Genomic DNA, 17,129 nt, shown 5'->3' with positions numbered 1-17,129 from the left:
GTGCATAAAAGCTAGAAAATCTAGAGGACATGGATAAATTCCTGGAAGTACACAAACTCCCAAGATTGAATCAGGAAGAAACTGAAATACTGAATAGACCAATATCGAGTTCTGAAATTGAATCAGTAGTGAAAAACCAGCAAACAAAAAAAGCCCAGACCAGATGGATTTACAGCCGAATTTTACCAACCATACAATGAAGAGCTGGTACCAATTCTACTAAAATTATTCCAAAAAATTGACAAGGAGGGACTCTTCTTTAACTCATTCCATGAAAAAGTATCACCCTGATGTCAAAATCTGACAAAGACACAATGAAAAAAGAAAACTACAGGCTAGTCACCCTGATGAACATGGACACAAAAACCGTCAATAAAATACTAGCAAACAAAATTCAGCAGTACATCAAAAATCTAATTCACCATGATGAAGAAATCTTCATTCCTTGGATGTAAGGCTGGTTCAACATATGCAAATCAATAAACATGATTCACCACATAAACAGAATTAAAAACAAAGCCCATATAATCATCTTAATAGATGTAGAAAATGCTTTTGAGAAATCCCATTATCCTTTCATGATAAAAACCCTCAACGAACTAGGCATTAAAAATATATATCAAAATAATAAAAGACATCTATGATAAACCCATAGCCAACATCATACTGAATGGGCAAAAGCTGGAAGCATTTTTCTTAAGAACTGGAACAAAACAAGGATGCTCATCCTCACCACTCCTATTCGACATAGTACTGGTAGTCCTACTTAGAGCATTTGGGCAAAAGAAAGAACTATAAAGCATCCAAATAGGAAAAGAAGTCAAATTACCTCTCTTCACTAATGATATGATTCTATGCCTAGAAAACCCCTCAGACTCTGCCAAATGGCTTACAGACCTGATAAATGACTTCAGTAATGTTTCAGTATACAAAATCAATGTACAAAATTCAGTAGTATTTTTATACACCAATAACATTCAAACTGAGAGTTGAATCAAGAATGCAATCTCATTTACGATAGCCACGAACACAAAAGCAAATGTAGGACTACACTAACCAAGGATGTGAAAAATCTCTACAAGGAGAACTACAAAACACCGATGAAAGAAATCATAGATGACATAAAAATGAAAAAAAAATCCATGCTCATGGATTGGAAGAATAGATATTGTTATAATAGCCATACTATCCAAAACTATCTGTAGATTCAACGCTATTTCTGTCAAATTACCAATGTCGTTTTTCACAGAATTAGAAAAAAACTATTCTCAAATTCATATGGAAGAAACAAAAGAGCCCAAATAGCCAAGGCAATCCTAAGCAAAAAGAACAGAGCCGGAGGTACCACATTACCTAAATTCAAACTGTACTACAAGACTGCAGTAATCATAACAGGAGGGTACTGGTACGAAAGCAGACACATAGAGCATGGGAACAGACTGGAGAACCCAGAAATAAAGTAGCACGCCTACAATGAACTGAGCTTCTACAAAGTCGACAAAAATAAGCGATGAGAAGAGAACTCCATATTCAATAAATAGCACTGGGATAACTGGATATCCACTTGACAAAAATAAGCAATGGGAAAAGGACTTCCTATTCAATAAATAGTGCTGGGATAATTGGATATCTATATGCAGAAGAATGAAACTGGACTCCTATCTCTCACCATATATAAAAATTAACTCAAGATAGATTAAAGACTTAAATGTAAGACCTCAAACTATAAAAATTATAGAAGAAAATCTAGGAAATGCTTTTCTGGACATTGGCCTTGGCAAAGAATTTATGACTAAGATCTCAAAAGCAATTGCAACAAAATCAAACATTGACAAGTGGGGCCTGTTAAACTTAAGAGCTTCTTCACCGCAAAAGAAACTATCAACAGAGTACACAAACAACCCACAGAATGGGAGAAAATATTTGCAAACTATGTATCTGACAAAGGTCTAATATCTAGAATCCATAAGGAACCTAAATGAATCAACAAGTGAAAAACAACCTGTTAAAATGTGGGCAAAGGACTCATCTCAAAAGAAGACATACAAGTGGCCAAGAAACATATTGATACATGCTCAACATCACCAACTGTAAGATAAATGCAAATCAAAACTACAATGAGATACCATCTCACACCGGTCAGAATGGCTATTATTAAAAGGTAAAAATAGAGACCGGGTGCAGTGGCTCATGCCTACAATCCTAGCACTTTGGGAGGCCGAGGCAGGCAGATCACCTGAGGTCAGCAGTTCAAGACTAGCCTGGCCAACATGGGGAAACCCCATCTCTACAAAAAATACAAAAATTAGCCAGGCATGGTGACAGGTGCCTGTAGTCCCAGCTACATGGGAGGCTGAGGCAGGAGAATTACTTGAACCTAGGAGGCGGAGGTTGCAGTGAGCTGAGATTGCACCTGGGCAACAGAGTGAAACTCAATCTGAAAAATAAATAAATAAATAAATAAATAAAAGGTTAAAATAGAATATGTTGGCAGGGCTGCAGAGAAAAAAGAACACTTATACACTGTTGGTGGGAATGTAAATTAGTTCAGCCACTGGGGAAAGCAGTTTGGAGACTTCTCAAAGAACTAAAAATAGAACTACCATGCTGGGGTTGGTTGCTGGTTCTAAAAATAGAACCAAGCAATCTCATTACTGAGTATATGTCCAAAGGAAAATAAAACATTTTACCAAAAAGACACATGCACTCATATGTTCATTGCAGCACTATTCATGATAACAAAGACATGGAATCAACCTATGTGCCCATCAATGGTGGACTGAATTATGATAATGTGGTACATATACACCATGGAATACTTCACTGCCATAAAAAATGAACAAAAGTATTTCCTTCGCAGCAACATGGACGCAGCTAGAGGCCATTATCCTAAGCATATTAATGCAGTAACAGAAAATCAAATATCACATGTTTTCACTTATAAGAGGAGGATAAGCATTGAGTACACATGGACATAAATATGAGAACAAAAGTCACTGATCACTACAAGAGGGGGTAGGGAGTAGGAGGTCAATGGTTAAAGAACTACCTGTTGTATACCATGCTCACTATGTGGGTGATGCATTCAATTATAACCCAAACTGCAGCAGCACACAATATTTGCTTGTAACAATCCTGTGCGTGTACCCCCTGAATCTAAAATAAAAGTTGAATTTAAAAATAGAGACTAATAAAATAATACAAAAGATCAATGAACTGTAAAATTTTTTTTTTTTTTGAGATGGAGTTTTTTGTTCTTGTTGTCCAGGCTGGAGTGCAATGGTGCAATCTCGGCTCACTGCAACTTCCGCCTCCTGGGTTCAAGCGATTCTCCTGTCTCAGCCTCCTGAGTAGCTGGGATTACAGGCATGTGCCACCATGCCCAGCTAATTTTGTATTTTTAGTAGAGACAGGGTTTCACCGTGTTCGTCAGGCTGGTCTCGAACTCCTGACCTTGTGATCCGCCCGCCTTGGCCTCCCAAAGTGCTGAGATTACAGTCGTGAGCCACTGCATCCAGCCAATTTTTTAAACAGATAAACAAATGTAACAACTCTTTAGCTAGACTAAAAATGGAAGAGAGAAGACTCAAATAAATAAAATCAGAAATGAAAAAGGAAACACAACAAATGAGACCTCAGAAATACAAAGGATTGTTAGAGATCATTATGAACAACTATACACCAAAATATTGGAAACCTAGAAGTAGATAAATTCTTGTAAATATACAACCTATAAGGATTGAACCATGAAGAAAAAGAAAACCTGAAGAGATCAATAATGAATAATGAAATCAAAGCAGTAACAGTCTCCCAACAAAGAAAAGCCCAGCACTTGATGGATTAATTACTGATTTCTACCAAACTTTTAAGGAAGAACTAATACCAATTCTACTGAAACTATTTCAAAAAATTGAAGAGGAGGGAATTCTTCCAAACTCATTCTATAATGCCAGTATTATCCTGATACCTAAACTAAACTGATACCTAATACACATGCACAAAAATCTATAGGCCAACATTCCTCATAAACATAGATGTAAAAACCCTCGACAAAACATAATTCAATAAGACATTAAAAAGAACATTCACCATAATCAAGTGGGCTTCATCCCAAAGATGCAAAGATGGCTCAACATATACAAATCAATAAATGTGATATATCGCATCAAGAGAACCAAGGACAAAAAGCATATGATCATTTTGATACATACTGAAAAAGTATTTGGTAAAATTTAACATTCCTTCATGATAAAAACTCTTAACAAATTAGATATAGAAAGAAAATATCTCAATATGATAACAGCCATACATTACAAACCCACATGTAAGATCACACTGAAAGGGGGAAAATTGAAAGCCTTTCCACTAAGATTTGGGACAAGACAAGGATGCTCACTTTCATCACTTTTATTCAACCTAGTTCTGGAAGTCCTAGCCTGAGTGCTTAGGGAAGAAAAAGAAACAAAGGGCATCAAAATTGTAATGGAAGAAGTCAAATTATCTTTGCAGATGACATGATCTCATTTTTAGAAAAACCTAAAGACTCCACAAAAAGTTCTTGGAACTGATAAATTAATTCAATAAAGTTGCTATACACTAACAGAAATCAATCTGAAAAGCAATCAAGAAAACAATCCCATTTATAATAGCTCAAAAATACCTAAGAGTAAATTTAACTAAAGAAGTGAAATAACCTGTACAAACCAATGATGAAAGAAATTGAAGACACACAAAAAATGGAAAGATATACCATGGTCTTTGATTGGAAGAACTAATACTGTTAAAATCTCTACACTACCAGAAACCATCTAAATAATTAATGTAATCCCTATCAAATTACCAATGACATTCTTCACAGAAACAGAAAAAATATCCAAAAATTTGTAGGGAACAAGAAAAGGCCCTAAATAGCTAAAGCAGTCCTGAACAAAAAGAACAAAGCTGGAGGCATCCCATTACCTGATTTCAAATTACACCACAAAGCTATCGTAATCAAAATAGCATGGTAGTGGCATAAAAACAGATGCATACACCAATGGAACAAAATAGAGAACCCAGAAGTAAATCCTTGCACTTACAGCCAACTCATTTTTGACAAAGGCATCATGAACATACAATGGGGAAAAGGACAGTTTCTTCAATAAATGATGCTGGGAAAATGAGATATCCGTGTGAAGAAAAACGAAATTAGATCTTTATCTTTCATCGTGTACAAAAATCAACTGAAAATAGATTAAAGACTTATTTATATGACCCAAAACTATGAAACTACTAGAAGAAAACGCTGGGGAAACACTACAGGATGTTGGTCTGGGCACAGGTATTTTTTGGGTGAGACCTCAAAAGCACATGCAACAAAAGCAAAAATAGACACGTTTACATCAAGCTAGAAAGTTTCTGTAGAGCAAGGAAACAATCAACAAAGTGAAGAGACACCTATAGGATGGGAGAAAATATTTGCAAACTATCCATCTGACAATAACCAGAATATATAATGAACTCAAACAATTCAATAGTAAAACCCCTCAAATAATTCAATTTAAAAATGAGCAAAATACATGAATAGACATTTCTCAAAAGAAGACAAACAAATGGCCAACAGGTATACGAAAAATGTTCAACATCTTTAGTCATCAGAGAAATGCAAATCAAAACGACATTGAGGTTATACCTCACCCAAGTTAAACTGGCTATTCTCTCAAAGACAAAGAATAAAAAAATGCTGGCAAGGATGCAGAGAAAGGGGGAATGCTCCTACACTGTTGGTGGAAATGCAAAGTAATGTAGCAATTAGGGGAAAGTATGGAGGGTCCTCAAAATACTGAAATAGAACTACCATATAATCTAGTAATCCTACTGCTGGGTATATTTTCAAAAGAAAAGGAATCAGTATGTAGAAGTGATATCTGCATTCCCGTTGTTTTGTGACAATGGTCTCAATAGTTACCTAAGTGTCCATCACTGGATGAATGGATAAAGAAAATGTAGTATATATACACAATGGAATATTATGCAGTCATAAAAAGGAATGAAATACTATCATTTGCAGGAACATAGATGGAACTGAAGGTCATTATTTTAAGTGAAATAAATCAGGCATAGAAAAACATCTCATGTCCTAGCTCATATGGGGAACTAAACAGATTGATCTAATGGAGGTAGAAAGTAGATTGGTGGTTACCAGAGGCTGGGAATAGAAGGGAGTGGGGGTGGGGAGGCGGCAAAAAAAGAAGTTGGTTGATGAGTACAAAAATACAGTTAAATAAAAGAAATAAGTTCTAGTATTTGATAGTACTGTGGTGATACAATTTGGTTGTTTGTCACCTCCAAATCTTATGTCAAAATGTGGCCCGCAGTGTTGGAGGTGAGGCCTGGTGGGAAGTGTTTGGATCATGGGGAATGGATTCCTCATGAATTAGGCTTAGCACCACCCCCTTGCTGGTGAGTGAGTTCTCATGAGATCTGGTTGTTTAAAAGTGTGTGGCAGCTCACCCCTGTGTCTCTTGCCTTTGCTTTCACCATGTGATATGCTGGCTCCCTGTCGCCTTCCACAATGATTAAAAGCTTCCTGAGGCCCTTACCAGAAGCAGATGCCAGCACCACACTTCTTGTGCAGCCTGCAGAACTGTGAGCCAATTAAACTGCTTTTCTTTGTAAATTACCCAGTCTCAGATACTTCTTTTATAGCAATGCAAAAATGGCCTTATACAAGTAGGGAGATTATAGGTAACAATAATTTATTGTATATTTCAAGATAGCTAGAGGAGAAGAATTGTAATGTTTCCAACACAAAGAAAAGACGAATGTTTGAGGTGATGGATATCCCAGTTACCCTGATTTGATCATTATGCATTGTATACATGTTTCAAAATTTCACATGTACCCCACAAATATGTATAATGATTATATATCAAGAAAAAATAAAAACAAAAACCAAAAAAGAAAGAAACTACAAGAGCTCACTTGGGAAGGTGACACATCTATTATTATTATTAAGTCATCCCAGAACATAGGTCACAAAGCAACATGCTGATATTCTATCAGAATTGTCAAAATTATGTAGACATAGTGTGAAGAGGGTCTCGGGGCTTACCTTAAAAGAGATTTCATACTGTTCTCCTCCCCAGATTTCTAAACCTGGATCATAGCCACCCAATTCCCAAAACCATTTCCGATCCACAGCAAAGAGACCTCCAGCCATAACAGGAGACCTGTGAAATGAACAAAATAATCTTTAAAGGACTATGAACATTACAGACAATGGCATTTTCCTCGGGAAAAAAGTAAAATTCAAGATATGTTTTAGTGGTCAGCTGTGTGGAAATTTTCAGCACTGGTTTTCTGTAAGTGGATATAGGGTTCTCATTGGGTCTCTCACTGAAGTGGACATGGATGGGGAGGGAGAAGAATTCTTGTAAGCATTAAATATTTGCAGTTCAGGTTTTAATGCAACAATTGCCCTGCAGAGCCACATTTGCTCCACTTGTTTATCACTAGTGAGAAATATTACTACATGAGTAATAATGGCCCATAAAATGAGAAATGTCACTCAATTTTATGGTTTTTCCTGAAACTAAAGGGATCTTATACTATCAGACATATGAAAGTATTGAAAACGCTTTTCTAGACAATATCTTTGAGTAATCTCTCAGTACGCATTCACCAAGCATCTACTATGAACAGGTCATGTCCAGTTTACAAACTACAGATCGGCAGGTTAGAATAAAATAAGAAACCAGAATTAGTTGTTTAATGTGCCAAAGTTGAAATTTAAACTAAGTCTTTTCATTTTATACTATTCTTTTTAGGTCTTCTCTGCCTAAGAAATATTAATTTTGATTAAATAATAATTTCAAGTATTCCACTCCTGCTAGGATGCATTTCAGTCATGTAATAAGATAATTATAACCACTTGGTGGGCCCTGCCCTAAATATTTTTGCAGTTCAAAGGTGCTCTTGTTCATTTTTTTTTTTGGACTGCTCACTATGTGCTGGTCTAAAGGATAAAATCTATACCTAATTACCTTGATCGATCCTCACAACAACCCTGTGAACAACTTCCCTATGCACACGGTTTGAGGAATCACGCAGAAGAGGTGGAATGTTGCCCAAGGCTGAGGCTAGTGTGTGGTGAGGCTGCGCTAGGGCTCTTCACCACAACACTGTTTCTGTTTCAATGTTCGGAGGCAAAAAGAGATAACTATATACAAATGGATATGAAACAGAGAACACCCTTATGCAGATCAAGCAAATCGATAAAAACACATAATTGAAGTGACAGTTTTGAAAATTTTGTTGAAACAAAGGATATTTATAAATAACAGTACAACATTTCAAATGTTGATATACACAAAAAGATATGCATAACCATAGTAGACACCAATTTATTGAACAACTGAGAACTTAGTCTTGGTAATGCTTTATGAGGCCCTTGGGGAACATAAACCTGAATCTGTCTAAGTGTATTATATATTTCAAAGAGTTTGCATGCTAAGATGGTACTTGATTTAATTACTTCAGTCTAGGAATTGTTTTGAAGTTGTAGGCTTTATGCAGATGAAGAGATTACAAGACTGGAAGAGAGATTTAGGTTTTTCTCCGGGAAAGTGGGCAGAATTCAGAAAATAATATAAAGACATTCTCATGTAATTTTTTGTTTGTAATAAAAATCCTAGAATCATATGTACCTTACTTTATCCCTCTCTCTAGCAGCCTGATCTTTTCCCATTTTTCACCCACTGAATTTCAGAGTGGAATTACAACTGAAGCTGCAACAAACTAGGATTGTAACATTTATCGAGTGCAGTTCCCCAAAGAACACTTTACCAATTGTAAGCATTACTTCTGCAAGTGTTGGTTATAAGTAGTCAGAAATTCTCAGTCTTATTTAATCTGAACTGCAAATAGAAAGGTCCCAAGTCATACAAACATATTCTCATTTGTGTAAAACATGAGACAAAGGGCACCAAAACTTACACTGTGCACAATGAATCTCAAAACTAGAACCACCATAGATACAGTGTTAAAGATATTGGGCAAGAAAAATTCTAAATTGAGTTTTTATTACAAATTGTCAGAAACACAATAATCTTGTTTTCTTAACGAGTTTATAAAAAACCCATGCAGTGTATCTTAGGTTATTTTAGACATATAATAACATAAATTCAAATGGATCTTCTGTACCTTTATTGATGTTCCTACAAAGACCTAAATAAATTGGTATCTCCTGTCCTGATTGGTGTGAATGACAGGTAAGAAATAAACTTTTTATTTACTGTATTTATGTGTTTACTCATATTTGTCCATGAGTTTTAAAAACAGCTTAATTGTTGTGTAATTGACATACAATTGATTGCACATATTTTAAGTGTACAGTTTGATAGGTTTTGACTTGTGTGTATCTCCGTGCAGCCGTCACTGAAAATGGACCTATTCATTATTTGTCAAAGTTTCCTCATGTCTCTTTGTAATCTCTTCTCATTTCCTTCCAACAGGCAATGACTGATCTGCTTTCCATCACTGTAGATTAGTTTGCATTTTCTACAGCTATATATACCCAGAATTATACAGTATACATTTTTTGGGGGGATCTGTCTTCTTCCATTCAATGTAACTATTTTGAGATTCGTCCATGCTGTAGCATGTATAAATGGTTCATTATTTTTAAATTGCAGAGTAGTATTCTATTTGCATGAATTTACCGCAATTGATTATCCATTCACCTGTTGATGGACGTTTGGGTTGTTCCCAGTTTGGGGCTATTACAAATGAAACTGCCATAAACTTTGTGTACTAATCTTTGTGTGGATGTGTGTTTTCATTTCTCCTGGGAATATTCCTAGAAGTGGAATAACTAGATCATATAGTAGGTATGTCTAATCTTTCAAGAAACTGCCAAACTCTTTTCCAAAGTGGCTGTATGATTTTCTATTCCTGGAAGCAGTGTTGAGTTCCATTTACTTCATGTCCTCACCAACACTTATTATGGTCAGTCTTTTGAAGTTTAGTCATGATAATCGGTGTGTAGTGGTATCTTCTTTTGGTTTTATTTTGCATTTCCATAATTATTAATAATGTTAACGTGTTTGTATCATTTATCTTTTTTCCTAGTAAGTCTGGCTAGAGGCTTATCAATTTAATTAATCCGTTGAAAAAACTAACTTTTGGTTTCATTGATTTTCGCTATTGTTTTTCTGTTTTATATTTCATTGATTTCTCTTTAGTCTTATTAATTCTTCTGCTTACTTTGGATTTAATTTGCTCTGCTTTCCTGGTTATTTAAGGTGGAAACTGAGATAACTGATTTGTGACTTTTTTCTAATATAGGTGTTTAGTACTGTAAATCTCTTCCTACCTATTGCTTTAGCAGACTACTACAAATATAAGAATACATCATGTTCTTATTTTCATTCAGTTCAAAATATTTTTTAATTTCTCTTTTATTTTATTTTCTGACCTATATGTTATATAGAAATATATAACTTAGTTTCCAAATATTTGGGGAATTTTTTGTAGATCCTTCGGTTATTAATTTCCAATTTAATTCCATTGTGGTCAGAGAATACACTTTGTATGACTTGAATTATTTTAAATTTATTATGACATTTTAATGGCTTAGAATATGGTCTATCTTGGTAAATGTTCCATGTGTATTTGAAAAGGATGCGTATTCTATTCCTGTTGGGTAGAGTGTTCTATAAATATTTATTAGGTCAAGTTGGTTGATACTGTTGTTCAAATCTCCTATATTCTTATTGATTTTATGTCTCCTTGATGTATCAATTACTGAAAGCGGGGTATTGAAATCTATGACTATAATTCTGGATTTGTTTATTTCTTCCTGCTATTCTGTCAGTTTTTTGCATCATGTTTCTGTAGCTCTCTTAATAGATGCATAAATGTTCAGGCTTTTTTGTTGTTTTTTTCTTGATGAATTAACTTTATTATTGCTATGAAATGACTTTTATTATCCCTAATAATATTCTTCACTCTGTCATCTATTTTGTCTTCATATTACTATAGTCACTCCAGCTTTATTTGGATTTGTGTTATCTAAATACTAGTATTTATAACTTTTTCTATATTTTTACTTTTAAACTATTTGTGTCTTTACACTTAAAATAGTTTTCTTATAGGTAACATATAGTTGCATCTTGCATGTCAACTGGGTTATTTAGATCACTTACTTTCAATATGATTATTCATGTGTTTAGGTTGAAATCTATCATCTTCCTCTTTCTCTTCTATTTGTCTCACCTGTTGTTTCTTTTCCCCATTTTTTGTCTTCTTTTTGATTAACTGAATATTTTTCATAATTTCATTTATTATCCTTTTTGACATGACAAAACTCCTTGTTTCTTCATTTTAAGTGGCTTCTTTGTTATCATAATGGTTTATGGCATATACCTTTCTTTTATCACAATTTATGTTCCAGAGATATTATGTCACTTCACATATACTATAAAAATCTTTTGAGAGTATGGCTCTATTTCTCTTCCCCCAGCCTATGCCTTTGTTACCATACATTTTACTTTTACACATGTTTTAAATCCCACATTGTATTATTATTATTTTTGTTTAATTGGCCAATTAACTTTTAAAAAGATTTAAATAATATTTTATTTTGAACACCGTTTTATATAGATGAAATTATATTATGAACACCATTTCTGTATTCTGTTGGAAATAAGTGGCCCTAAGGAAAATTGAAATTGTGATGTATTACGCACAACTGAGTTTGTGGATTGAAATTCATACTCCACCACCAAAAGAGGAGTTAACTATTGTGCAGTGTTGTACTGAAGTTAACAAGGATGACTGTTTCCCCCATACATTAAAGATAAAAGATTTTAATGTGTCACATTGTTTTTTCATTAGAGGAAATGAAAAAGAGTAGTTTATTCCAGTCTTGAGCATGTTCTACCAGTCTTTCGCTTAAAATATAATATTAATTACTTGAAACTTTAGCCATAGGTTCTATTGCCTACAATCTCCCATTTGTTTATCTTCACATTGTTTGTTTTCTTGCAAAATATTCTTGCTATTTTTGTTTCCCTGAAAATGTTAACACATTGCAGTTGTGTTTTAAGGTGGCTCTGTGTCCATGTAACTTTTAACATATTAATGTACTTTATGAATATTGCTCACAATATCACAGATCAGGCTTTGAATTTTGCTACTAATACAAACCTGTTATCCATGAGATGCCTTTTAAAATTAATATGATCACGAAGCAACATGTTCTTACTGAAGATTTTTTATTCTACAGGCCATAGAAATACATGACTTTTCTGAATATTTAATGGAAATCAATTTTCTATTTTATGTTGTCTGTTAAATAAGGTAATAAATATGCTTTCCTTTTTACTTATATGGTAGACTAGTTTACTTTTCTATAGCAATTTTTATATTCTAAACTCAGCTAAATTTTAAATTAACGAGGCTATAGGGTAAAGTGTACTAAAACCATTCTTTACTTGGTATCAGGAAAACATTCTTTATGTTTTCACTTGTGAATGCATTTTTCAAAATGTGTAGTTGGTCATCTTCTCTAAACCAAGATACAGTACTTAATGCTTGTAGCCTTGAGTGACTCTTACAGTATTCTAAGGAGTTGCTGATCTTCCTGATATTCACTATTTCACATATTGACTCTTTATGCCATAAATGAAAAAAATGGTGGAGTTTAATTAAAAAAAATTTCTCTGGCTTATTCTTGCCTACTTTCTCACATTTTCAGACAACATTATTTCAAGTTTTAATGCATCTTGTATAATCTTTGGGGGTCAGAATAATAAAAAAAGACATCATATTGAAAGATAAACATACATAAAGAATTTTATTAAAAATTTACTTACTATTAAAACTTAGGTTCAGTAAACTAAAGGAGACTACCAATTTGGCCTCTTAGAAAATAAACTGGCTCACAATTTCCATTCATTTCAATGGCCACAGTGAGCATTCCAGACATGTGGCTTGCGATGTGACTTTGATCAGCAATGAAACGGCACAGTTTCCCTCAGGACTCAGTCAATCCAAGTCAATAAACATAAAGATGAACCACATAATTTTCAATTATATAACCAGAAATCTTTAGTTGGCCCATGACTCAGAACACTTGCAGCTAAAATATAATTATTTTCAGCTAGAATTCAATTGTGGAGTAAAATGATATTTCAGGTTAAAACACTCTTTTTAAACACTTTGAAGTATGAAAGCATTGTTTACATTAGAATTTTGAAAAGAGTGGCTAAATAACTACAGATACATTCATTTGTATAATTTATGTTTAAAAATTACCATTTTTTATAATTTGCTTACTTTTTATGGTGTCACGGGATTCTATGGGGATGAGAGAGGACTATTCTCCTGGTATGCAAGGAGGTGATCACTCTAGGGGCAAAGATAGAAGCTGTTCCTGGGCTGGGAGAAATGTGTCCTCTTTGGAAGACCAGGATGCAGAAGTGGAGGAAAAAATGGATTCCAATCTTAGAAGGCTGTGCTTTCTCCTGAGTCATCCATCTTGGAACTACAGATGTATAATGGGAAAAATAGCTCTGATAGCATGGGAACTGAACAAATTGTGTAAGTGAAGAGGTTTCCCACCAAGTGCCCAGGCCTGTGTCCGGAGACAGCAGTGCTGAGTAAACCGAGGCTTACTCTGTGCTCGATGGACTCTGAGGAAGTATTGAATAAGTGAGTGATCTATGTCTTAGCAGCATTACACTTCTTACTTCTTCCACTAGACTGCACCAGACTGCTGGAATTTTTATTTTTTAAACACTAATAAGAGGCAACAAAAGCAAAAATAGCAACAAACAGAGGTTTTCTGCTTTTCTTTCTGAGAAACAATAGTTAACTTGGATTGTATCCCAGGAATGAGGAGTTCTTTGACTTACCAGTAGAGGACAGACTCCCAAAGTAACAGCATTAATAAGATGGGGATCTCAGATTTGTTAAATCTGAACTAAATGGAATGCGACTCTATGTTAGATGGTAAGCATAATGGTCCCAGTGAATTGTGGCTTCTGTATCCATGCCCTTGTGTGGTACACTCCTACATTGACTGGCTTGGCCAGGTGACTTGGTGTAGCCAACATCAACAAATGTGGTGCAAGCACAGGTCTTATGCATTGAGGCTTGCACCCCCTCTTACTGCTTCAGGAAGCCTGTTGGAGACACGTGGCCCAGATGACAATCAGCACCAACTACCAAGTATGCGAGTGAGATAGTCTTAGATCACCCAGCTCCATTTGAACCATCAGATGCCCAGCACCCCATGAAAGACCCCAGGCACAGGGCGACCAACTGTCCTGGTTTGCTTGAGACTGATGAGTCTCCCTGGATGCTGAACTTTTAGTGCTAAAATTGGGAAAGTCCCAGGCGAACAAGATAAATTGTTTACCCTATTTAAGAGACCAACAGAACAACCATTTACTCAAGCTTTGTCTGAATTTCTGACCCTAAGAACGGTGAACCAACAAAACAGTTGCTCTTTTAAGCCACTGAGTTCTGGGATGGTTTGTGGTGTACCCATAGATGGCAGATAACAGACTTCATTTTGAGATTCAAGCTCTTAAAGGAAGACATATTAGCATTTCCATTATGCTACTGATAGATGAAAATAGCCCTTGATAGAGACAGGCTTTTGGGTAGTTTCTTTATTTCTAAAGTCTCTCTGAAATAGGCTCATTGTTTTGGGGTCATTTTGAAAAGTTATCTGCACTCATACCCCAGGGTATATTGCAATGTATAACTGGATTTACTGGATTTCAGAGCTTCTCAAAATGAAAGTGGAAGCTGCTTCTTAAAAATAAAAAAGCTCTCTGTTTTCCTAGATTTACAAATGCAAATGCAAATGTTTAGGAAAGCGTTAGTAGAAAAGGAATAAGGCCAACTAGTTATCCAAAAGCAGGTGGCAGAATTATGACTTCTCAGCTTTTTGGATAAGATGAGGAAGAAAACAAAATTATAAATCATGGTACAAATTTTGTGCTATTTTGTACCATGATTTATAATTCTGTTTTTATCACACACATAATGACATATAATACTGTTATGGTTTAAAAGGTTTTATAAGATTGAATATGCTTTTTGCTGCTTACTTCATATGTAGACTAGTAGACTCCTCTGTGAAAGGATATAAAGACTTGATGGAAATCTTGTGTATGTCAGTACCAATTATATAAGGCATTAAACCAAACTATAGCCATAAATATTGTGTGAGGGCCTTGGTTTGATGTTTCAATTAAGTTGTTGGTTCTGAAGTGGCTCAGAATATTGCTGCCTCCATATCTTCAGTGGTTGGCACTGATCTTTACATGAGATGAAATTGAAAACTGTGGATGCCAAAGGCCTACATCAACAATATCTTAGTGGGTACAGGAGGTAAATGGATAAGATACTGTAAAGACTTTTTCAGTCTTAGTCTTCTGTTATGTGACCAAGATGCTTTGTCCCTCAGTTACTTTTCTGTGGTCAGAAATGTTTTGTTCTCATTTGTGTGTGTGTGTGTGTGTGTGTCTATGTGTGTGTGTATGTGTGTGTTTATGTATGAGCAAAGGGAGGATCTAACAACAATGGAGGGTTCCAAAATTCCCTTCCTCATTCCTACAGTGAGTGATAGATGGCTTCGCCTGGTGGATAGAGCTGATCTTTCCTGCTGTTCAGTAGGTGGATGGTAAACAATCTGCTGGGGTCACCCACACTCCACTCCTAAAAATGGCAGAACACATCTTGTCTCCTTTGAAGAAGTCTCCTCAAAGGTGTCTGGGGACATACAAAGTGTAAATATGATGGCTTATTTTGTTAAGTCATTTCCTGTCCATTTCTCTCTGAGGAATGAGAAGGATTAGAACCTTGGCTAAAGTATAGATTTTAGTTTCTTTTTATATTCCAAAATTATGCCCCTAGTCTAATTATCCTGCAATTCTTACTGGATTCATTCATTTCTAATTTCTAAGCGGCCTTAGATTCACATTACATAATAGGATAATGATCTTGGTAATGTTTCAATTATTAATCATTTTCTTATGCAATCTCTGTGCAAACTCACCCTGCCTGACAGGAGAAGTGAGGTTGCATTAACATTAATGGCCAGATGACAAGGGTCTTTGGGTCCATCTGTGTGATAGCAGTGCTTCAGTGTTTTGCCCATTGGATTTTCCTGGTTTTCTGAGAGTCCCCAGGGATGTGACTGTAACCCCAGGAACTAGTCTGCTCGTGCTTTTCTCCTCTGGCCCATGAAGTCACCTTGCTATGGTGCCTGTTGCCAGCCCCCTCCAGCTGGCAGCTGCTCTGCCAGCCATGGTCAGACCCTGCTGCTGGTCCCCTGGAGTGGCCTTTCTGGGGAAGGTTGCCCTGGGACCTAGGCCTAGAGCTGTGTGTCCTGTCCTAGGCTTGAGTGCTAAAGCCACACTGCAAATGCCCCGAGCTTCACAAAGTCTTTTGTCAAAACAGCTCTTTCTCTTTTGAAATTCACCTTGCTCTCCACATGGGCCACCATGCAGTCTCTCAGGCCAGACAGGAGCAGACGCCATTGTGTCACCTTGAGGTTCTCCTTATTGCCTTTTGCTCCTCTCCCAGTTTCCCAAATGCTCCTCTAATTCTTTAGCTTAAAAAAAATTGCCAACCACACATCTAGCGATATATGTAAATAGATGCCCCAGGGTGTCACCGGCTCACCAGCACTGTCAGTCTCTGAATCCCAGTTTGGGCTTAGCAAAGGTACCCAACTTCTCTTACATAAAACATAGATTAGATCTTATAACATTATCAGGATGGGGACTCTGAAACCCTCCTGTTTTCCACCTCATTTGTCCTCCAACATGACCTTTGCCCCTTTCTAAATCCACAATTTGGCACAGAGGGATCCCTGAGACACTGACACAATGTTGATGAGTGCACACTACTGGGCTTTAGCTTCTGTGTCCCATCTTAATTGTAGTCTGTTTCCACATTCCCTTACACTCTCCATCCAACCCTGGAAGGATCCTTTCCCATTGCTCTCCCCTCTTTAGTCTAGGCTCTTATCTCTCCCATAAACACCAACATCGAAATGTGATGTGAAATGGCAGAGCAAATCACTGACTTCATCCGTAATGGAGACTGTTAAAAGCTGAAAATACCCA

General features: G+C 35.9%; 1 protein-coding gene across 2 annotated transcripts in view; it reads right to left on the bottom strand.

The window, feature by feature from the left end:
- The window catches only part of GALNTL6 (polypeptide N-acetylgalactosaminyltransferase like 6), a 1,265,432-nt gene that overhangs the window by 155,273 nt on the left and 1,093,030 nt on the right, over window positions 1-17,129 (bottom strand). For both annotated transcript variants that reach the window (XM_024246076.2, XM_024246077.2), the window contains one exon: window positions 7,094-7,211. In XM_024246076.2, the coding sequence (XP_024101844.1) occupies window positions 7,094-7,211 (118 nt within the window). The remainder of the gene's footprint in view (window positions 1-7,093; window positions 7,212-17,129) is intronic.

Source organism: Pongo abelii, chromosome 3 (genome assembly GCF_028885655.2).
Source record: "Pongo abelii isolate AG06213 chromosome 3, NHGRI_mPonAbe1-v2.0_pri, whole genome shotgun sequence".
NCBI classification, from domain to species: domain Eukaryota; kingdom Metazoa; phylum Chordata; class Mammalia; order Primates; family Hominidae; genus Pongo; species Pongo abelii.
Note: the sequence above shows the minus strand (reverse complement) of the source record. Positions and strands in the feature narration are given on the sequence as shown.